Source organism: Canis lupus, chromosome 4, assembly GCF_011100685.1.
Source record: "Canis lupus familiaris isolate Mischka breed German Shepherd chromosome 4, alternate assembly UU_Cfam_GSD_1.0, whole genome shotgun sequence".
Classification (NCBI taxonomy): domain Eukaryota; kingdom Metazoa; phylum Chordata; class Mammalia; order Carnivora; family Canidae; genus Canis; species Canis lupus.
Genome location: NC_049225.1, coordinates 6950256 through 6974274, shown reverse-complemented (window position 1 = coordinate 6974274; position 24019 = coordinate 6950256). Strand labels below are relative to the sequence as shown.

Genomic DNA, 24019 nt, shown 5'->3' with positions numbered 1-24019 from the left:
TAATAGGAATAATGTGTTGGGTGATTTTAAAATATGGATAAAGAAATGAATAATTTCAACATCAGAAAGAACAGGAAGGAGAAATTGAAAATACTCTGATAAAAGTTATCTGAATTAGAAAATGAAGCAGTATAGCATCACTTGATGATGAATTCAGATTAGCTTAAAATGTACATCGTAGGCTTCCACTTCAGAGAAGAGGAAGAACACATCTTTCTCTACTTCTCCTGTTCAATACAATAGAAAATATTGGAAATGGTTTATTAAATAAACCTAAAAAGACTCTGGAAGTTGGAGAGGAAAGGGGAAACCAGCTAAAGACACCAAGATCTAGGAAAATAAATGGTAGTGTGTTCCCTGGATTTTCTTTTGACCACATATTTCACAGATTTAGAGCTATGCAAGCCAGCAACTCAGAAATGGAAAGAGGCATAAACCAAAAAAATCCACAGTAAAAATAAAAACAAAGTATGCTCTCTCTAGTCAAATGACCAGAAAAAGCACAGCCTAGCAGGACAGAAATTTTTAATAAATAACCTCTCTACTCCAGCCAAACGTCACAGGAGATCTAAAATCCACACTATTAGTAGAATTAAAAGACAAGCCCAGAAAGCATATACCTAATAAAGGACTTGTATCCATAATATGCAAAGAACTCTTACACTCAACAATAAGAAAATAAACCAATTTAAAAATAGGTAAAAAAAAATCTGGACACTTCAATAAAGAAGAGACACAGTCAGCAAATAAATACATGACAACACAAACATCATTTGCTTTTAGGGAAATTAAAATTGAAATGAGATGGCACTATAAATACCTACTAGAATTGCTAAAATCTAAAAAAACTGACAGCCTAAATTGTTGATGAGGTGGAGGAACAACAGGAACTCTCACTCATTGTGGTAGAAATGTAGAACAGTAGAAGGCACTTTGGAAGATACTTTGGCAGAGTATATTACAAAGCTAAACTTACTTTTACCATATAATTTAGCTATCAGGTATTTACCCAATCTAACCGAAAATTATGTCTACACAAGACCTGAAACAAATGTTCATAGTAGCTTTATTCATAATTAGCAAAAACTAGAAACAATCAAGATTTCTTTCACTAAAATGAATGGATAAACATCCATACAATGGAGTACTATTCAGTGATTAAAAAGGAATAAGCTATCAAGCCAGAGCCATGCAAAGCCACAGATAAAATCATTAATGTATATTGCTAAGTAGAAGCAGCCCATCCAAAAAGGTACATGATTGTCATTATATGGCACACTGGAAACAGGCCAAATGAAAGCAGTAACAAATAAATACATCAGTGGTTGCCAGGTTTGGGGAAGGGGAAGAAGGATTGAATAGATGAAGCACAAGGGATTTTTTAGAGCAATCAAACTATTTTGTAAGATATGATAATAGTGTATACATGACACAATACCTTTGTTAAAAGCCATAGAAATTTATAATGTGAGAAAATGCAATGAATGCAAATTTTTAAAAATCATCTAGGAGACTGGGGGACACCCAAGTGGAATGCAATGTAGCTGTTATAAATATAAGAAACAACCTCACTAAGGGAAGTAAAGAAGGTGCTTATTCAAGAAACTCTAAAAATGAGTGGAATCTGTAAGATTAAAGGCAAAAAGGAACATCACTGCACCGGAGCATTGTGCTTTAGTTGATAAGGTTGTTTCCCACAGCGCACAGGTGGACTATTATGAACCTACTCTACAAGCACACTAGAAGTGAACAGCAAGTAAATGGATGACAGATGGTAGATGCCAGGTTTCTCACTGATGGAGCAGGAAGTAACAGTAAGCAAGGGGAATTGGCCAGAATGATCCCTGTGGTCTTGGATTCAACTTGGAGATATCAGTATGAACTCGTGTTTAGCTTAATGTAGATATAGGGGGTTACACATAGAATCCTCTCTAGATATGTGTAAATACATGAGTATACACACGTATATTTCTTTGCTCTGTCAGCTGAGAGTGCTTGGAATCAATGACTCACAAGTATCAAGAACACACCTTACTGAGTCCAGATTTTGGTTTCTAAATACCATTCAATAAAGGGAGGCAGGGTTCCCTTGGAGAAATGCCAAATTTTAGAACTAGGGCAGGAAATACGCAAGACATATCTAGAATATCTTATAGTGCCAGAAGGTATAAAGTGTTAACACACACACACACACACACACACACAAAATGGGGCTATGTCAAAGGGACACAAAAGCCAGCTGAAAGAGCTCCAAAAGAAAAGCAACAAGATGAGTAAAGTAATACTGTATTATTACCTAATTTATTAAATAAATATCTATGAGTCCATACTGATATAAAAATAGGTAGATGATAGATTTACAAAACTCTCATGAAGAAAAATTAATTTTCATGGCCAAAAGACATGAACAGAAATCTCACAGAGGGAGACATAGACATGGCCAACAAGCACATGAGAAAATGCTCTGCATCACTTGCCATCAGAGAAATACAAATCAAAACCACAATGAGATACCACCTCACACCAGTGAGAATGGGGAAAATTAACAAGGCAAGAAACAACAAATGTTGGAGAGGATGTGGAAAAAAGGGAACCCTCTTGCACTGTTGATGGGAATGTGAACTGGTGCAGCCACTCTGGAAAACTGTGTGGAGGTTCCTCAAAGAGTTAAAAATAGACCTGCCTTACGACCCAGCAATTGCACTGCTGGAGATTTACCCCAAAGATACAGATGCAGTGAAACGCTGGGACACCTGCACCCTGATGTTTCTAGCAGCAATGGCCACGATAGTCAAACTGTGGAAGGAGCCTCGGCGTCCATCGAAAGATGAATGGATAAAGAAGATGTGGTCTATGTATACAATGGAATATTCCTCAGCCATTAGAAATGACAAATACCCACCATTTGCTTCGACATGGATGGAATTGGAGGGTGTTATGCTGAGTGAAATAAGTCAATCGGAGAAGGACAAACATTATATGGTCTCATTCATTTGGGGAATATAAAAAATAGTGAAAGGGAATAAAGGGGAAAGGAGAAAAAATGAGTGGGAAATATCAGAAAGGGAGACAGAACATGAGAGACTCTTAACTCTGGGAAACAAACAAGGGGTGGTGGAAGGGGAGGTGGGCGGGGGGTGGGGGTGACTGGGTGACAGGCACTGAGGGGGCCACTTGATGGGATGAGCACTGGGTGTTATGCTATATGTTGGCAAATTGAACGCCAAAAAATAATAATAATAATAAACTTATTCGCAATAAGGTAATTTATTTTCTCAAATAAATTAGTTGTTAATTAAAGCTTTTTGATGTAGTAAAAAAATTAAATAATTTTCAGAGTAAATAAATTTATTATAGTTTCCATTCCCATCAAGGAAGTAGAACATAATTTCCTACTCTTTAAGTGTGGACTACACAGTGGCACTGTACCTCTATCATCCTCCTTCCCTAAGCCTATAACTCCAGCTTATCAACAGAAAAGCATCACACAGATTCTTACAGAAAAACATCTTACAAACATACGTAATCAATACCCCTCAAAACTATTAACTTCAAAAACAAAAAACCAAAACTATCACCACCAATAGGAGCCTAAGGAAACACGGCAACTAAATGCAGTACTGGGTGGAATTGAAAAGGGACATTATAGAAAAACCAAGGAAATTTGATTTAATATGGACTTTAGCTGATAACAACAGTCAACTTTGGTTCCTTAATTGGGATAAGTGTAGTATATGAATATAAAATGTTAATAGTAGGGAAAACTGAGTATGCGGTTTGTGGGAACTCTGTACTATTTTACATCTTCTCCATGAATCTAAAATTATTCCAAAATTAGTTTATATAAAACAAACTCCCCTGGGCCCTGCATGGAGAACAGGCTGGAGGAGTGGCAGTGGAGGCAGGTAGGCCTATTAGAAGGCTACAGCCATAGCACAGGGGATGGATGGTGATGCTGGCACTAAAGTGGCAGCAGTGGGCAGTGAAAACTGAAAGATCCTGGGTATATTTTCAAAGGCTGATCTCTGAGTAAGGAGCAGAGAAAGCAATTTTAGAGTGCTTGATGAGGAAACAACCCTTTGCTGTTTGTAGCTATACCATCTCTCCCACCAAACTAAGCTCTACAAGGGCATTTCTGCCAAAGCACCTCAATTACTTGGGCAGCATACCTAATAGACACTAAATAATAATTGCAGAATCAAATTCTCCATGTCCTGTGATGAGATCCTGCATGTCCCCTTACCTCAGTTTGGGCACAGCACCTCCCAGAACACTGATAACACCAAAGTGAATATAATTCATCTCCCCTATTTATCTTACCAAAGGAGACACTGTCTTTTAAAAATTGACCTAATTGAGGTGCCTGGGTGGCACAGTAATTAAGCATCCAGCTCTTGGTTTCTTGATTTTGACTCAAGTAATCGTCTCAGGGTTGTGAGACCAAATCCCAAGTCAGCTCCATGCTGGCCGTGGAGCCTCCTTAAGATTCTCTCTCTCCCTCTTCCTCCGCCCCTTCCCTCCACTTGCATGCGAGTGTGTGTGCACACTCATGCAACCATGCACTCTCTCCCTAAGTAAATAAATAAATAAATAAATCCCACCTAATTAACTTTCAGATTGACTGATATTTATGTTTTCACTGTAGAACTTATTGATGAGTCCCACAACCCAGTGATCACTGAAGGCCAGTAAGATTGTTTTTAAGCCATGAGATATTTTTTAATTTATTTGTAGACTCTTGATCAGTCCCACCACTTGAGTTGAATGTTTAACAAGAGGTGGTTATGCTGGTCCCAAACTGTATCAGTTTTACCTGTTGGGATGGTGATTTTATTCAATTAAATATTATATAAACTGGTGCAACATAAGTACAAACAATATGAGTACCAACGGACGAGGGGTGTTTCTATCACAGCAAAGTTGAATGCTGAAGATTTGAGGAAGACATCTCTAAAAATACTGTTGTGGACTAATGGCATGAATGAGAAGAGACTTGAGAACAAAGAAAATGGGAACTGCTTTCAGACTGTTTAACAGGTAACTTTCACTTCTCCCTTGAAGTAGAATTTAAAAAATCAGAAACAGGAACAGAAAAACCCTAGAAAACACATAATGGGCATGGTTCATGGAATAAGACCAAATGGTCCTCATTCTGTAGATTCCTACTCAAAGAAAAGGCTTCCAAAGAGTGATAATAAGAGTTCATGTATACATTTTGTGCTGTTATAAAATTACCTGATAGGCATGTTGTTATCACTTACTATTAATTTCCTGTTTAAGTTTTTCAGTTAGCCAACCAACTACCCACCAAATTTAGTTGAATTTAAAGATTCTACTGGACTGTGATCCTTCTTCCCATTCATTCCCACTCTCTCTTTCTCTCTCACCATTTCTTCCTCATGTATACTTTTAAATGATAACTGGGATGCTAGTAGGCGATCCAGATAGATTTCCTATAGAAAGTTGCAGAGGATTTGAAAGTTTTATCACAGTAGACTTCATTTCCTTAAAAACAGGACACTGTAGGGCATAAAGAACACTCCAGGCCTTATGGCTTGATGTTATTACGGGAGTTAGTCTTGTCTAGTAGAAAGTGTAAGATGGCCTTGCTGAAGATTCCAGAGTTATGAAAAAGATCAGTAAAACTGACAAGTCCCATTTCTTTTTTTGCTTACCATTATGCTGTACTTTATCTTGTTTCAAGAGTCACTTCTCAAATCTATTTCTTAAATGCTGGTCATCCCTATTGGAAGGAATATAAATCTTTTGGAAGGATTCTCTATTGAGACTCTTTCATGTATATGCTATCAACCCAGCAATTCTCATGATGGGAATCTATGTATCTTAGACACTTGTGTGTTTCCTAACACCAGGATGTTAGGTTTGATCTTTGCATGGTTGGATGCAGTAGCATCAGACATTTCTTCTTTCTTCCCTCCCTGATTCCCAGCTCCTCTAAGTCTGGTTAGGACTCAAGAAGGGGCAGAAGTCTAGGCTTCATTAACTAGAGGACACACACACTTCTGACCACTGTCCCTGGTTCATGAATGAACACGCAACACCAAAGGAGTCAATGAGATTTGTCCCCAGGACATTGGCTGAAGTCATTAGGAAAGATGATTTCTCTTCTTTCTGGAATTCTGAGGTATAAGAAGGCTGTGAATCCAGAACTGCTAGTGACCATGGCTACACCGTGTGGATAAGCCTATCTGAGGATGAAGCCAACAGAGGAGAGAAGGGCATCCAGCATGCGGACGTGAGAAGAAATAAAAACAGAATTTCAGGGCCATCATTTAAGTGTCTGGATCATCCAGTTATGTATGTGAACTAGTAAATTCCCTTTTTTCATTAAGCCAATTTTATATAGATTTCTGGAGTTCATGAGCACAGAAGTCCCAAGTATCATAGAAGAAAATCTATAAACAAATTAAATATTTACCAGTAGGGGAATAGCTAACCAAACATCAAAAAGAGGAGGCCACATTAGATGCGCAGTCATGGAAGTTCTCTGAGATATATTTTTAAGCAACAAAGGGAAGTAAAAAATGTGTAAAGAATGATCCTATTTAAATGTGTGTGTGGGACACCTGGGTGGCTCAGTGATTGAGCATCTGCCTTCAGCTCAGGTTATGATCCCCGGGGTCCTGGGATCAAGTCCAGCATTGGGATCCCCATGGGGAGCCATCTTCTCCCTCTGCCTATGTCTCTGCCTCTCTATCTCTCCTGTGTCTCTCACGAATAAATATCTTAAAAAAAATAAATATGTTTGTGTGTGTGTGTGTGTGTGTGTGTAGGTATGTGTGTGTGTGTTGTAAGAATTGGTAGGAAAACAGAATGGAAGGAATGAATCTGAAATGTTTACCATGGTCATCATTAGGGAGAGGAGGCAGTTAAGAAGTGAGGAATGTGTATAAGGTAGACTTTCTTTGTATTTTTCCATTGTTTTTCTAAGTTTATTATAATGAGTATATATTTATGCATTACTTATGCAAATTAAAATATTTATTTATTTCATTTATTCATGAGAGACACAGAGAAAGGCAGAGACACAGGCTCCCTGTGGGGAGCCCGATGTGGGACTTGATCCCAGTACCCCAGGATCATGCCCTGAGCCAAAGGCAGACACTCAACCACTGACACTGAGCCACCCAGACGTCCCAAATTTAAAATTTTTAAATGGAAACAAATCTCGTTCCCAAGGTCATTACTTTTGGTCCATGTGGCTTCTCATTCCACAAATCAGCACATCTAGAACCAATACTCTTCCCTCAGTTGTCTTTCTCTGCCCTCATCTAGTTAGTGACAGCACTAGCTGGAGTAGGGGTCTGAGAGCTCGCAGCGGGGGCTCTTCCTCCTGTAGGCCACTTCCCCAGCATCCCAGGGGCCCCTAAAGTGATCACCTCTGCCCCCCAGACCCCTCCCGGAAGTGTCCCTCTCTGTCCCACTCCTGCCACTGCAGTTCAAGCTCTCATTATGAGCTGCCTGCATGAGTGCAGTCCTCTCCTACCCAACTCCCAAGACTCCAACTACCACAAAGATATGTTTCTAAGGTGCATTTCTGATCCTGTTACTCCTCACTTAGCAACCTTCAGCCAAAGTAGGAATGAAGTACAAACCCTGATGCATGGCCTGTTCGGCACTTTGCCATCTGGCCTATGACACCTGCCACCCCACCATCCCCATCATGTGCTCATGCTTGCCAAAGGTCTTGCAGTTTCTGGAACATGCCCAAACTCTCTCTTGCTTCTGTGACTTTACACATGCAGTTCCCCTGGCATAGCTCACTCTTCCCTGCTTTCTTTGCCTGACTCATTCCCTCACTCTTCAAGGCTCCAGGTAATAAGCATCACTGTTTTGGATTCTCCTGGGTGGGACTGGGTACTGTTTTTATGTGGCCTCTTGAAATTCTCTGCCATGATCATCTTCCTTCTCACACTTTACTGTCATTATCTCCTTATCTTTCTGCCTTCTTTCCAGAGTCCCTGAGTGCGGGAGGCAGTGTCACAAAGTAGAGGCTCAAAGAATCTTATGCTACCATTTTATAACTGTGAGAACTTTGGTCAATTAACTTAAATTCTGTGCCTCTGTTTCCTTATCTGTACCATGAAGAGCACCTGACCACAAAGCTGTGGTGAGGATGGAGCATGTCAATTTTGTGTAAAGCACTGACAAGGCTGCCTGACCCATGGAAAGTACCAAATAAAGATGTGCTATCATTCATAAGAATTAGTAATCTTTGGGTCTAATACAATGCCTGGCACTTAATGAGTGCTAAATAAATGAACAATTACTTCGTTGAAGAAAGTATTTTGAATAAATGCCTCTGTAACAGCATGTGTTCCTAAACAAGAGGTTTATTTTTAATTTAAAACTTTTTACCTACGTACAGAATATAAGGAAAATGCCATTTAGAAACTTCAATTTCAAGTGATTTGAAGGCTAACTGCAGTCATCTATAACATAGCCAACATCATGGATCCATTGTGATTATTCATACAGCTTTGTGTAAAAACAACCTCACTCATTAATGTTCATTTGCTAGATGGTAAGAGCTAGCAACCATGTTGAACCAATGGCCTGTAGAGTTTCATACATAACGCATTCTGGAAATGCTGACAGAATTATTCTCTGGCAGGATTTTTTCAAGTCCTGCTTCTACAACTAAACATTACTAAACATGTGAAGGCAGGATGGTTTCTAGGAACTTTTTCAAGACCAGTGGGAGAGCACAAAAGCAGTTTTGTCATCTTTGTTCTTGTCACAACCAAGTGTCTGCACCTGGAGCATACCTTCTGCGCATCCCTCCCCACCCCGCCGGGACCTAGGCACACCAGAAATGTGACAAATTAATTACAGTACTTAATTCTTGAAAGTGAAGGCTGACGGATGAGGCATAACAGAAAGAAGGAAGGGATTGAGAAAAAGAGGAAGTGAGGGAGGATGGCCTGACTTCTCAGAGGTGATGGGCCTCATGGGTGTGCATTCAGAATACCACATGGCTCAATATGGGATATGTGGAGGGTGGGGGGGGACCTTCTTCCTCTCTGGCCACTCCCCACGAGCCCAGGACGCCATCACGGTGAATGTCTCACTCTCCAAGCCAATGCATGGACGGTGCTAATTCTTTCCCATGGAACTCTGGCCCTGGAACTCATTATGTCCCATTTTTCACTAGGTCTGGCAGGCTGCAGAGAGTAGCCAACATCCACCCTCCAGACCTCGGGGGACTCGGGAGTTTAGGGAAGTAGAGAATGCATGCAGCAGGGCCCTCTAGAAGCCGCCTATTTCACGCTGTGGCCTCCAGGTGCTGTGACCTCACTCTGTAGATCATCCCCCTAACCAGGTCTCCCCTTCCTTTCTATGCCTGAAGGATTAGGGGCCACTGACTTATAATAACAATGAGTCTTAGATTCATGTAGCTCCTTTCTTACAGGGGAACTGGATTTTCTTTCTGTGTCTCTTCATTAGTCTTGCAGCCCTCCTGTGGGGTGGGCAGCCCAGGTAACAGTGACTCTCAGTTTAGCAGAATGGGAGCCAGGCTGGGGAAAGGGGTGTAGAGATGTCTGCACTGACATCTCCCAGAAGGGAGGACACATCATAAGTGAGACTTTGATGAGTGCACTGAACAAATATAATTTTATACTGTGCAATGAATAACCCTAAGAAGCACTAGAACCAGTAAGAACAATATAAGGGGTTTCTAGGAAACATATTAATAGAGACTGTTTTTTTAAAAGATATATTTAAATAACGACAAAGGACAGGAGGCATCAGCTAGGATTTGTAGGCAGGATATTTACAGGAAACATTAACTGTGAGCCCCTTCATTGCCTCCACTATCTTATGTCACTAATTTCTGTTGGCTTTTCTTTTCCAGGAAGATCTCAAATGCTGTCTCTTTAACTACATATTATTATTTTGTTTCTCATTCCAGAAAATGCATGGTTTCCAGCTCTTTCAAGATCAAGAAGGAGCAGGCATCAGAAAGAGTTAGGGATGTATCAGGACTGACTCACTAGATCATATGCTGATTTGTCTAGCTTCTGTTCTTATCCCCAGTCTTAAAGCAAACTATTCAAATTACGTGTGTGAATGCTCCCACAATTAGAGAAAACAAGGATGTGGCCATGATAGCTGTGCCTATAATTATTAGTTGTTTTTTTTTTTAGATATATTTATTTATTCATGACAGACACACAGAGAGAGGCAGAGACATAGGCAGAGGGAGAAGCAGGCTCCATGCAGGGAGCCTGATGTGGGACTTGATCCCAGGACTCCGGGATCATGACCTGAGCCAAAGGCAGATGCTCAATAACTGAGCTACCCAGGCTCAGTTTCAGGCGCCCCTGAAATTACTAGTGTTTGAACTGGTACTTCAAAAAAGATTGTGTTAAGTAAAAGTCAAATGCCAGCAGTGAGTAAGTTTGTAAGGGTTTAGTTTCAGACTGTGTCCCTTCAGGTCCCTCCTCACCCCCCACTCCTGCCATCACACACAGGATAATACCAGGTATCAGCGGGGAAAGGCCCCCAAGCTCCAGGAAATGAGAATCACTCCTCCTGCTGCACATGTACAATCACTTAGAAGCCACGCCCTCACCACTCTTACAGCCAGACCCTCCCTCCTTTCTGTCACGCTTCTGCTCACCTGGGGCCTCTCACTTTGCAGGACGACAGTTAAGTGGAGTCCAGTGTAGAAAAGCAACCACACTCCTTCCCATACTAAACAGTGTGTAGCTTCTGTTTCTCTACTTACAGTGGCTCTGCAAATACTGCCTCGGATTTGGAAAGCACATCTTACTTGAAGACTTCTTTTATAGTTGTATTAATTATTCCTCTCAACACCCAGGTGAGACTGCCACCCTTATTTTTGATTTTACCAGAAACTGAGGTTCAGAGATGGATATAAATATCACCATGTCAAAATATAAATAATGCCAGAGTCAGGAATTTGATATATCCAAACACATTTTGCGCCTGATAATAAGATCTTACTCCTGCAAGTGGTAAAATTATTTATAATAACTTCATAAATGCTTAAAGATTATAGGATATAGTTTTACATTTATTATGTGAGATAAAGGGAATTCATACATAATGAAGGAAAATAGAATTTGAAGCCTGTTATTTGAACCATCAGAGAACTAGGATAAATTTATCAAGACCAAACAGAACTCAAAGAGAGAAGAAATGTTTCTGGGAAAAGGAGCTAAGGTTCTGGAATATGATGTAGGCAGCAGAAGTGATAGCACAGAGCAAGTGACAAATGACACAAGGAGGGACTCAGGCAACTGAAAAATCAGTGTTCAGCCAGAGTTATCAGAGGAAATGCACCTGCCTGATAGGGTGATGATAATTATTCATGGGGCATCTTTAGGACAATATCAGAGTTTTGAGCTTTTGTTACCTAAAACAAGCAGAGAAAAAGGTAGAAGGAAAGGATAAGTAATAAAGAGAAAAATTAACAGAATTGATTAAAAAAAGAGATAAAAAAAAGAAGTTCAGGGGAAAAGGTCTTAAAATTTAAAAATTATTAACAAAAGCGGGGAGGGATTGGTTAAGTCAAGCTCAGGGTAGAAATGCACATCTGCCATATGAAACTGAGTGCATGAGGAAGCCAGATGTGAAGTGAGCTGTGTGTCAGTTTATTTACCAAGAGTTGTTCCAAATTCTTTTTCATTTCTGTTTACTAACCTTGGCTTTGTTAGGTGCTCAGAATACACTCAGGCAAGTATCCAGAGGATTTTATCCCTCCCCACCCCTGCCCCCGCTGTGTTAGACATTGGATTCCACCTCCATATATTTGCCTGAATTGTGATTAGGATTTCTTATTGCTCATGTATCAATTACAACATATGAAATCTTGACCTGACACAAGTCAAGATAATGAAAATACTCCAAGGGACCTGGCTCTCGAGCACCGGGTCACAAGTTTACCTCAAATGCTAGCTAATTAAAAAAAAAAAAAATCAGTCTGGTCACTAATCTTTTATTCAAAGCAATTTGAGGTCTAGGGAAATTCTATAATGAGATTGTTAACAGAGACAAAGATCATAAAATTTCAAAATTTCAAGCAACACTAATGGCTAACTCATTTTAATTAGTGATTTTTGGCAAATGACATGGCATATTTGTATTCCATGGGGAAATGTTCCTGAAATGGAGGCAGGAGTGTGACATGCATATGTAATTCAATTTAATTTTGTTCCATAACTTTTTTTAAAAAAGGAAAGTATTTATAATTCGTAAAACCTGTGATGAGACGTTCACCTCTTAAATTTTAAAAAGAAGAAAACAGAGAATTAACTTGCCTTGCTAAATAAAATGGACACCATGAAGAAATCCAATAAGAAACTCTCTGAAATGTCTTTGTAGTCAAAATGGAAAAAGATCACAGTGAAGCCCAAGTGAATAAACTGGTGAGCCGGGTTGCAGAAAGAGGTCCGCAACAGCTTCATGCCAGCAACGACCATCAGGAGAATGTCCCAGCTGTTGAAGAGGAGAGAAAGGAGTTGGTCAAGGGCAGCCTGCCAACTATCAGGTGAGTCACAACAGCTAGTTTCCTGCTCCTTTACTGTGCGGGGTGCACTTTCCAGGCATGAAAAGCCCAGAGGGCAGCAGAGTGTGGGGGAGGGAAGAGGGGGAGGGGCTCTGTCATTATTTGTCAGAAGAGCAAAGGGAGTCTCAGGGTTTGGGTCCCTTGTCTGAGGTCTGGGGCAGAGCAAGGATTGAAACTCAATCCCAGGGGAACCTCGAGCGCAGACCCTTTGCCCCGAGAAGCAGCTCCTTTCTGCCACATGATTTCCACAGTTCTTTGTCCTTTAGCAAGGACACGGGGCTCCCTTGGAGCGTATCTGAAGGACTCCGGCAGACAGAGCATGATGTCCCTCTGAGAGTCTGCTCATATATGCTTTTTTATTATAAAAGAATCTTACTGATGCGGTGATGTCATAATAGTTAATATTAAATTCTGAAAAGAAGAAAAAAAAAACCCCAGTATCTTAATAAAGCCATTTTTGCCTTTACAATGAACAGTAATTTAATTTCCAGTATTTTTCAGTGTATTTATCACACCAGTGAACATAAGCTCTCTGGACTCCCTTTTTCTTCTGCTGAAAATGATACCGTCAACATTCTTCCCCCATGGCACTGGTCTTTTTAGTTAAGGAATTCACCAAAGTAGTCCAGCAAAGAGACACCAAGACTTTGCTTTGAGGCCTGGACTCCTGGATGCTCTTGTCTAGGGACTCAGGTTATTAGCCTATATGTGTTATATGTACAAGTCCAACAGACACCAAGGTCAATGTTAATGATAACAGCTCAGAAGAGTCTGAGATGGCAAGCGACTACTTCCTTTCTGAAGGAAGGCTTTGCACATTTTAGGCAGATTCCTACCCCCCACCCCCACCCCTTATAAAAATTTAGTAACTCGAAAGACAGAGATGGAAACACTTTCCAGAGAATGGTGACATTTAAGAGATTTTCTTTTTCTGGTTAAATACCGAAAACTGGAGCTATGCCTTAATTTCCTTAAGCCTAGAGGGATCCTAGTTTCTGGACCTTTATCAGTATTATCATCTTGTCCCAGGATAAGGACTTTCAAAACATGTTTTTAAAGCATGTCATTTTTGTTGTCAAAAAGATCTACTTTAAAAAAAAATCTACTTTTGGCAATTCCATTTGCCTCCATGTGAGATTTCATATGCCTTTAGACCTAGGGCTGCAATTGTTTTCACTCTGTCCCAGGATGTGCCCAATAAGGTTTGCTCAAGGCTCTTCTGAGAAAAATAAGCCCTTGACTACATGCAGATTTGGGCTGAGTGGGAATGTTTTCATGTAACTTCAACAAAAAAAACTTCAGGGTTCCTGCAGCAAGGTTGAGCACTGCTCCTTAACTTGTCTTTCTTTTCCAGTAGAAAACTAATACCCTTGACAAAAATACCATGTAAAAATATGACTTTGGGTGCTGTTGCCTTTGACAAGAATCCCTGTGGAAGGGGCGCCTGGATGGCTCAGTCCATTAAGTGTCTGTCTGCCTTCAGCTCAGATTGTGATCTCAGGGTCCTGGGATTGAGCCCCTGCCAGCTCCCTGCTCCCTGGGAAGTCTGCTTCTCCCTCTCTCTGCCCCCACCCTCCGTTGGTGTGCTCTCTCACTTTCTCTCTCTCTCAAATAAATAAAATCTTAAAAAAAAAAAAAAAAAAGAATCCCAATGGGATACCAAAGCCCAATGACAAGGCATCTCAAGATAAGGAGTATTTGGGTTTTCAGGGGAGACTGGTGATTTTTCTGAGTTATTTAGGCTAAATCTAGATGAGGGTCAATTCTAACTTTCTTGTAACTATAGTTCAAATGAAGAGCATTAATTTTATGTTTACTAATGATGACTGGTTAAGACTATGGAAGATCTTAAGGATGATGTTTATAGTTTGTAGAATTATACAAAAATATTTGTAACATTGCAATAGTAGTGGTTACAGTTAAAACCATTCGCAGAGGATTGTAGACTCAGCTGAAGGTTTAATAAAGGCTTATGTAGCAATCAGTGAACATGGCCTGGGACAGCTGCAAAGCATCCATTTCTATCAGGCTGAGATATATAAATACCTAACAGGATATCACAATTCACTTACTGATCCATTTATCAGCTCCCACTCACTCATCCATCCATCCAGCCTTCTACCATTTACTAGGGGGTTGGTCTTGAATAAGAAACAGTGCTTGTTATTGAAGACTCACTACCTGACTATCTGGTACAGGGGTTTTCAATGCAGCCAGCGGGGTGGTGGGGGTAAGGGGGTGTGGCTTCTATAATTGGGAACAGGTTTCCAGGTGATACTGACTTACAGCCTCCTGCTGTCCTGCTTGGGAACAACTGGTCTAATGGGGTACTTGAAATTATTTTCTAAGTGGTCAGATGCATGCCTCAAGAATACAAAGGAATTATCAGTTTGTGGCTCTGAGAAGAGTAATTCTGGTATCATCTGGGATTTGAGAATATTTGGAGGTACCTAGCTAAGGTGCAACTTTCTAACTTAAGTGTCTGGAAAAAAATTACAGGGGATAGAGGGTATTATTACTCCAAATTGGACTCTCTGCAAACTGTTTGAGTCTGCCTGATTCCCAACCCTTGCATCTGTCCTCTGCCAACAGCCAGAACTGCTGGATCTCAACATGAAGGCTTAGCTTGAGGTCCCAGTCCTAATGTTGGAAATTGACGGCTTTAAACCCTTCGGCTCATTACCCTGGGTGTTGCAGTGGTATCTTTTTTTGTCACTTTGGTTCTGATTGTGAGCCCTCATTTTAGAAACCGAGGCTTGGCCTTGTTCCGGGAGGTCACTGGAATCAGCCAGCATTGTGTCATATTGGAGACACCTGCCACTAGGAAAACACTGTTCTGGATGCGGAGGCATCTCCTGGATTGGGTCCCACCCAAACTGTGCAAGAAAGCTGCATTCCCATTGTCTGTGTTCTTTATCCAGTGAGACTGATTTTCATCCCTGGATCTGAAGTCTGGATTTTATTATTTTATTTTTATTTATTTATTCATGAGAGACACAGAGAGAGAGAGGCAGAGACATAGGCAGAGAAAGAAGCAGGCTCCCTGCAGGGAACCTGATGTGGGTCCCAGGACCCTGGGATCACACCCTGAGCCAAAGGCAGATGCTCAACCATTGAGCCACCCAGGTGCCCCTGAAATCTAGGGTTTTAAATACCAAAAGGCATGACTTGCCCTGACCTATCTAAAATGGGTCTGAACCAGAAGGAAGGCAGAGTCTGATAAAGACAGGAAGGTTACACAATCATTTCATTTATTGTCTGCTCTGTGTGACTATGAATCTACTCAGTCCAACAGAGTATTCAAATGCCTTTTATCTCAGCTTGCTCAATCTTTGGCAAATATTAATTAATTTGTCCTCATCAGACCCTGAAAGGAAGAGTAGGTTTGAATTAGTATGCTTGGGATTATGCACGAGAGGTGACTTGGGCACATAATGTTTAAGCAACGTGACTTAATAACGCAAATCCAAGAAAGAATCTCTTTTGTACTCTCCTACTCAAATTTATTTGACCAGAAACTTCAATGTTTTGTCGGAACAACAAATCCATAAATTATCAAGTAGGATTTCCATTTGCAAATCCAGAGTTCATTTTAATACATGAAAGCAGTAATTCAACTGCACACTGTTAATGCTTTGCAAAAACATGGGGGCATCTTGATGGCATGACATCTCTGTGTTCCATTTTTTTTAATTGTGAGGCTTCTCCCGATAAATGCAGGGAAAACAGTGACAGTGATTAATCTCCCCCTCCTTCAAGCACAAAATGATAGAGTATTTGCTAAATGAAATGACACGAAGCAGTTCATAAAGCTCTGAGCATGATAGTAAGAACTCCAGGAACCCTGAGAACCACATTGTGCTTCCGTCATCCTATTAAGGCTCACTGACTAAGCTTTTGCAGGAGGATTTTCAAACTGACTTATTTATTCACAACATCACTTCAAGCAGATCTAACTTTATTTTCAGCCTGGTCACTCTACAATAACCATCAAGCTCTAGCGAGTTTGAGTAAAAGACCAACAGGGCTAACTTGTACGCTGCCAGTAAATTAATAGATGCACGCTGGCCTCTGCTATACCCTGTTTAGAGAAAATTCACTGGATTTTGAGATCATTGTAACAAAACCATTATGAAAATAAACCATTATCCACTTACTGGGTACCGAGTCTCCGGTAATTGCTTATTGAAAACGCATCAATAGTGAGGGCATTCAAAATTATTGCTGGGTACAAGATATATTTTTCAAAACACTGAAGCCAAACATAGAGTCTTTCAAACCACATTAAATGGGCGACATCTGAAAGAAACACAAAAACCACTTAGGACAGTCACTGATCAAGTTATTTTTCTTTAAGTATATGTAATAAGAAGTAATACCCCCTCTTTAATTCAAAAGCTGCTGATTCAGAACTCCAGATGCTAGATATACCATTTTCTTTGTAGGCAGCAACTCTTAGCTCTGTTTCTACATAGATCATAAATAATAATATATAGATTACTATCTAGGCCAGTATCCCTACATTTCAAGTCAAGTGATTTTTCCATATATAATTATTACTGGGGCCAATGAAATAAGCTGTCATCTAATTTCAAGGCATCTCAGAGTAAGGAAGGGTGGACAGTGAACATGAAGAACTGAAAAACAATCAATGGGCCCATCGCTTCTTAAGCTGGGGATACTTCCAAGGCTGGGCTTTCTTCTCCCTTTTTTTAGTCTTCAAATCTACAATCAGATCATTTGCAATATATACAAATAAGAGAAAGCTAATCCCCAAGCCCCATTACTATGAATGTGTGACATCCTTGCAAACCCTCGTGACGCCTATTCCCTATAAGGAATGAAGCCTATTCCCACAAGGGCTAAGGTTTTGGGTCAGACCAATCTGGGTTTGCATTCAGATTCTACCAACCACTGGTGTGTGCCAATAAACTGTTAACTTGATCTTCCTGAGCCTGTTTTGTGTGCCCCACCCATCCTCTGAGTCTGCTACTGGTGAATTGACTGCCCCTCTTTCCATCCACTTCTGACAGGGGAGAAATCTGCTCTCCCCCAGGATGGGGTAGTGTGGAACGCACACTTGCAGTGTCTGCTGCCCATTTCTGACTACTTTTCTCTGTGAGGATGGGGTGGTTGGTCCAATGGGCCAGAGCACAAACTTCCTTAGGCCATAGTGTCAGCGGGAGAGGTAAACACTGTGTCTCTGTGTCAGGGTGGAGCTCTCCTCTGCTTCTGGCTTCTGTGAGAAGAGCACACCCCATTCAGCCCAGAACTCGAGGGTGGGCCTATCTCATTCCCGGCTGAATCTCTCTGCTGGGAACTGTGAGGCTGAGGGGGACCCCAGTCCACCACCAAGAGCCAGGAAAATGATTCAGATATGCTGGGATGCAATTTCCTCTGCTGCAAGTCTCTGAGGCCAAGCCTCCAAAGGGAAAAGTCGACTCCATCAAAGTTCTGGAACCACGTTCCTCCACAATTTATAATATAAAACTTACACCCCCAATAATCTATAGTAAAAGATAAGAAAGCCATGTAGTTTTTATATTATTTGGATTGCACAAGAATTAACTCATGAAAGACAAACAGTTCACATTCACCATGTAGAGTGACACAGCAGTGAGGTAAAATGGGCTGGCCCCTCCAGGTGTCTTAACCAGTTTTAGGAGACAAATTACCTGCTTCCAACATTTTCCACTGGGACTTTATGTAAAGGATCTCAGGAAGTAACACAAACACACATGTACCATACACATAAAATTGGAAACTGATATTTTAATTTCTTGTTTATGTGGCTTACATATCTGTGCAAGAATGTATTATCATTACAACTCAAAAACACCAAAGCTATCTTCACTTGATAAAAATAGGAAGAGGGATCATCATTCAGAAATCTTAAAAGGAATTAATTTGAATAAGACAGGAATGGTGAAGACAGAGCAGGAATACTTCATGACATGGGAAATAATAAGAAAACATCCCAGTGATTAATTTAATAAATAGAAAAGAGAGGCAATGAGAAATTATCAAGACAAAAATAAAAAGAAATTTTAGTGGTAAATGAAATAGGAAGAAAGACTGGGTATTTACTCAAAGAAAATTTAAATACTAATTCAAAAAGATATATGCACCCCTGTATTTATGGTAGCTTTATTTACAATAGCCAAACTATGGAAGCAGCCCAAGTATCCATCGACTGATGAATAGATAAAGAGGAGGTGATATGCGTGTGTGCATATGTTTATATACATATAAATTTTATATATAAAATATATAACAGAATATTACTCTGCCATAAAAAAGAATGAAATCCTGCCATCTGCAACAACATGGGTCCATCTAGAGGGTATAATGCTAAGTGGAATATATCAGTCACAGAAAGACAAATATATTATTTCATTCATCTGCAGAATTTAAGAAACAAAATAAACAAAAAAAAGAGATAAACAAAAAACCAAACTCTTAAATACAGAGAAGAAACTGGTGGTCACCAGAGGGGAGATGGATGGGGGGATGGGTGAAATAGGTGAAGGGGATTAAGAGGACACTTGTCATGATGAGCACTGGGTAATGTATACAATTGCTGAATTGTGATATTGTACACCCGAGACTCATATAACACTGTACACTAACTATACTTCAATTTAAAAAGTGTGTGTATATATATACGACACACAAACACACATATATACACACAGTGGAATATTACTTGCCCATAAAAAGAGACTTTGCCATTTGTGACAACACAGATGAACATAGAGGGTATTATACTAAGTGAAACAAGTTAGAGAAAGACAAATACCATATGATATCACTTAAATGTGGAATCTAAAAACCAAAACAAATGAATAAACAAATGAAAAAAACAGAAACAGACCCTTAAATATAGAGAAAAACTAGATTGCTGGGAGGCGTGGGAGAGGGGTTGGGCAAAATAGAAGGGGATTAAGGAATACCAACTTTCAGCTATAAAATAAGTCACAGAGATGAAAAGTACAGCATAAGGAATATTGTCAGAAATACTGTAACAATTTTATATGGTGACAGATGGTGACTACACTTAGGGGACTGAGCACTTCATAATATATGGAATTGTCTATGTTATACACCCACAACTAATACAACATTGTATGTCAACTATACTTCAGTAAATAAGAAACAGCAAGGATGTTGGGTAGGAATTTAACTTTGGGTATTCTTAATGGTCAGTGTGTGGTGTTCTCTGGTGTTGATTTGGAAATGGGTTATTTCATAAGGAAATAAAGTTTTTTACTTGTAATTAATAAAATCTAGGTGTATTATACTTTTTACATATAGACAAAAAGGTTTTCATCTTTTGCAAAAGTATATGAAAATTAAGAAACACAAATCTTTATGATCTATCCCCCATTTCTTCCAGGTAAATGATGTTAACTCCTACTCCTAGAGAAAATTGAGGCTATAGGGCATGAATTGCCTCATCTTCCCACCTTTCAACTACCAGTTTATTTGTATTCACATCCGCCTTCTCGGTCCTCCTGAAGCCAAGCTGACATCTGGTTCAGGAGTCTCACTCCCTAGAGTAGCTCTCTCCTACTGGCAAAGAGCAAGATCCCAGTCTTTGCCAAACTGAAAACTTGCTTTCCACTCTGCACATTCCTTCTTGTGCTCACTCTGCCCTTTTTGCACAGCTTCTTGAAAAGAGTATCAATGCCTGACAATCCCAGGCTCTTGACTCCTACTTGCTGCTACAACTTCTGCCCCTAGGTGTTTGCAGCTACTCCTGCAAACGTTGGGAAACAACCACCTGCGTTGGGCACAACCACCTGTGACCTCCTAAATGACAAATTACTAGTCCTTCTCGGTCTAGCTTACTGGACCTTTCTAGGTACAAAACATCATTGGTCCTTCCTTCTTTTTAAAACTCTCTGTCCTAGGGGTGCCTGGGTGGCTCAGACAGTTAAGTGTTTGACTCTTGGTTTTGGCTCAGGTCATTGATCTCAGATCAATCAGGCTCCTTGCTGAGCAGGAAGCTTGATTAAGGTTCTCTATCTCCCTCCCCCTCCACCCCTCCCTCGCTGTGCACACACACTCTCTCTCCCTAAAAATATAATATGATTTAGTGCCTGCCTTTGGCCTAGGGCGCCATCCTGGAGTCCCGGGATCGAGTCCTGCGTTAGGCTCCCAGCATGGAGCCTGCTTCTCCCTCTGCCTGTGTCTCTGCCTCTCTCTGTCTATCATGAATAAAATAAATCTTAAAAAATAATAATAATAAAATAAAACCCACTGTCCTTAGCTTCCTCATGCCACCCACTCCTGCTCCCACTTTAACCTTCCACCCTACTCTTTCCATTTTCTCTGCAAGATCTTCTTCCCTTACTTGGTCATTTGCTTTCATTGGACCTCTTTATTATTTTTCTCATTTTCTTGATCTCGTGCCATCAATACCCTTAACATTAAAGATTACTTCCAGGCTGATGACACTCAGATCTGTAACTCAACCTTCCATCTGTCTCCTGGCCTCTAAATCTCAATATTCAACTGAATAGCTTCATCTGATGTCCCTAAGGAATCCTCAAATATGTGTCAAAAACTGAATTTGTCGATTTTCACACACCTACTGTTCCTCATACATTCTTCATCTTATTTAATGACACTTACATTCATGTTAGTCATGCATACCTTGGAGTCATCCTAAGCCAGTTCTTCTGAATCACAGCTGCATGTTGGAATTACCTGGGGACAAGGCTAAAAGATACTGTCCAAGATCTGCGATTCTCAAAATTTGAAATGCAAATAATTCACTTGCTAAAACTCAGAATCAGTTTCAATGGGTCTGGAGCAGAGCCAGACTTTCTGCAAGTGCTACTTCATCACTCCCTGGAGTCATGACGATCAGTTTTGCACTTGTATCCTATACTTAACTGGTTACCTGAATTAGCCACACTGGATTTTTGAAAACCTTTTCATGCTTTTCCATCTACAGAAACCCGCACAAATCATACAAGTAGAGCTGTGTTTCTAGCACCTTGATGGAGAAATGATCTTGAAGCCCCCCTGGCCTGCTTATAGTCACTGCTCCATGAGATAACCACTTCCCCAACCCCAAACACCACTGTTTACTTTGCTTACTATTCTCTTGTATCTTTAGCTTAACAATTTTTCATGAGATTCAGCCACATTTTTTGTGTGTGATTGTCATCTATTCATTCACACTGTTACGTAATAATCTGTGTGTATTCACAGATTCACTGTGCACAGTGAGCACCAGGCTACTGTTCACAGGCATTCGTTTTGTTTTCAGTTTATAGCTATTAATGTACGGTGCTGCCACAAAAACTCCTTTACATGCCTCCTGATAAACATGTGTACATTTCTGCAGGGTGCACATCTACATATAGAATTGTGAGGGTCATTGAGCATGTGTATAGGAAGGTCTAGAAAATTTTCCAAAGTTATGTAGCCAATTTATACTCCCACAAACAGTGCAAAGAGTTCCTTCTGTTTGTTCACATCCCTGCCAAAACATTTTTTTCTCCTTCACTTTAACTACACTGTGGGTGTAGAGTGGTATCATGTTATGGTTTTATTTTGCATTTCCCTGATGACTAATGTGGTTAAGTACCTTTTCATATGTTTACTGGCCATTTGGATAGACACTTTTCTGAGGTGGCTCTTCATGTATATTGCCTGGTTCTTTTTCCTATTGGATATGCCTTTTATTTATTGATTTTTGGGATTATATGACTTTACTGATTTTTAGGAGTTCTTTGTATGCTTCAGGTATGAGTCTTCTCCCATTGTATGCATCAGAAAGCTCTTCTCCCATTGTATGGGTTGTATCTTTTGTAGAAATTAAATACTTTATTTTAATATGCTCCAATTTCTTTTTTTTTTTCCTTTTGGAGTCTTTTGTACTCTGTTTAAAAGACAAAGATCCTGACCACATTCTACATTTTCCTCTTAGACTTTATTGTTTTATCTTTTATGTTTAGATCTGGAAGCTACCTAGAAGTGATTATTGTTATAGTGTAAGATAGGGATTGAGAACAACATTCTTCCCCTGTGGATACCTAATTGACTGTCACTACTAATGAAAATAATTTCTATTTCCTCCTGCACAGCAGTGAACTACACTGTTGTGTATGCCTTTCTATGGGCTAGGTGCCTTCCTGTGATGTCCTTCTGTATTTGCTACTTGAGAAACTCCTCATCCTTTTTGCAGAACCTGGCATCTGGCCATCTGGAGCTTTTCTTGCCTAACCCCCCACCTTCTTTGCCATTCCCAGTACTGTCACTATCAGCTGTTTGCCAGGGCACTGCACTCAAAATGTCCATCCTAGTAGAAGAGTTTAAATACCAACAGAGCTTAGAACTGTCAGTACATCGTGAGAATAAAAAGGAGTCCAAATTTTAATTGGCTTTATTCTTGTTTTAAAATTATTTATAAACAATACACCTCTCCCTTTCTGCCTGCTTCTGGGTGGACCCTGCCATTTCCTCACCATCGATGGATCCACTGCACTGCCATGTAGCAAGAACCCATTAGGCATCTGCCAGACACTGAGCCAGGCATTCTGTACCTATTACCTTTTGTTTTCAGGCAAAATACACTATTCCTTTGTCCCATTGCTATGCACTGTGAATTCTATAATTATAGTACCTGTCACACCATAGAGTATTCATTTAAATATTAATCTCCCCAGTGGACTGTGCGTTTGTCAAGAGTAGATGCCATGTCTTCATTGGTTTAGTATTTCAAGTCCCTACAGAATTCTGGCCTAGAGTTGGGGTTCAGTAAATGTTCATTTATAATCTTATCTTTTTTTGTGTTCAGAGGAACTCCGAGTAGTTAAATTGAACAAAGAGAAGCTTAAAAAAGCAGCCCCCACTCCCAGAATTACTTTTTGAATACAAAACAAAAAGCTTTCAATCTATAACATATCAAGCAATATTTCCTATTTTAATCTTTCATAAAGTACAATCAGTTACATTTAGGTTTCCTTCTAAACAAATTATTTTTTTCTGATTTCTCAATTTATATGAAATCAACGGTGTCAGATTGAGGCCGTCACATCCAATGCAATTCAGCCTGCTTATAAAAATACATTTACAGAGTTCTATCAACATTTGTCGTCAATTCAGAGAAACATGACAACCTTAGCTAGATTCCTGCAAAAATATGTAAATTACATAAATACAAGCCAACCTCATGCTGCAGGGTTGTTAGAAAAACATCTGAATTAAAGAAACATTTGAGTAGCTCATCACCGTAGAATGCCTGATGCCATTTGGATGGGGGAGTGTGATCCAGGCTTTCAAACGCTTGTCACATTTGCTTTTAGATGATATTTTCCAGTGAGTGGGGATAAGGCTGATTTGAGTATAGGGACACAATCCCATTGCAGACTTCCCAAGGATTTACTGCAGATAATGTTAATCAATGAGTTTTCCATAAGAATTTTAGTTAATTTATCCCGGAAACAC

The 24019-nt window shown here is 40.0% G+C and overlaps 1 protein-coding gene across 2 annotated transcripts in view; it reads right to left on the bottom strand.

Moving 5' to 3' along the window:
* The window catches only part of PCNX2 (pecanex 2), a 289788-nt gene that overhangs the window by 103830 nt on the left and 161939 nt on the right, over positions 1–24019 (bottom strand). For both annotated transcript variants that reach the window (XM_038533888.1, XM_038533889.1), the window contains 2 exons: positions 16714–16855; positions 12309–12486 (listed from right to left, as the gene is read on the bottom strand). In XM_038533888.1, coding sequence (XP_038389816.1) covers positions 12309–12486; positions 16714–16855 — 320 coding nt within the window. The remainder of the gene's footprint in view (positions 1–12308; positions 12487–16713; positions 16856–24019) is intronic.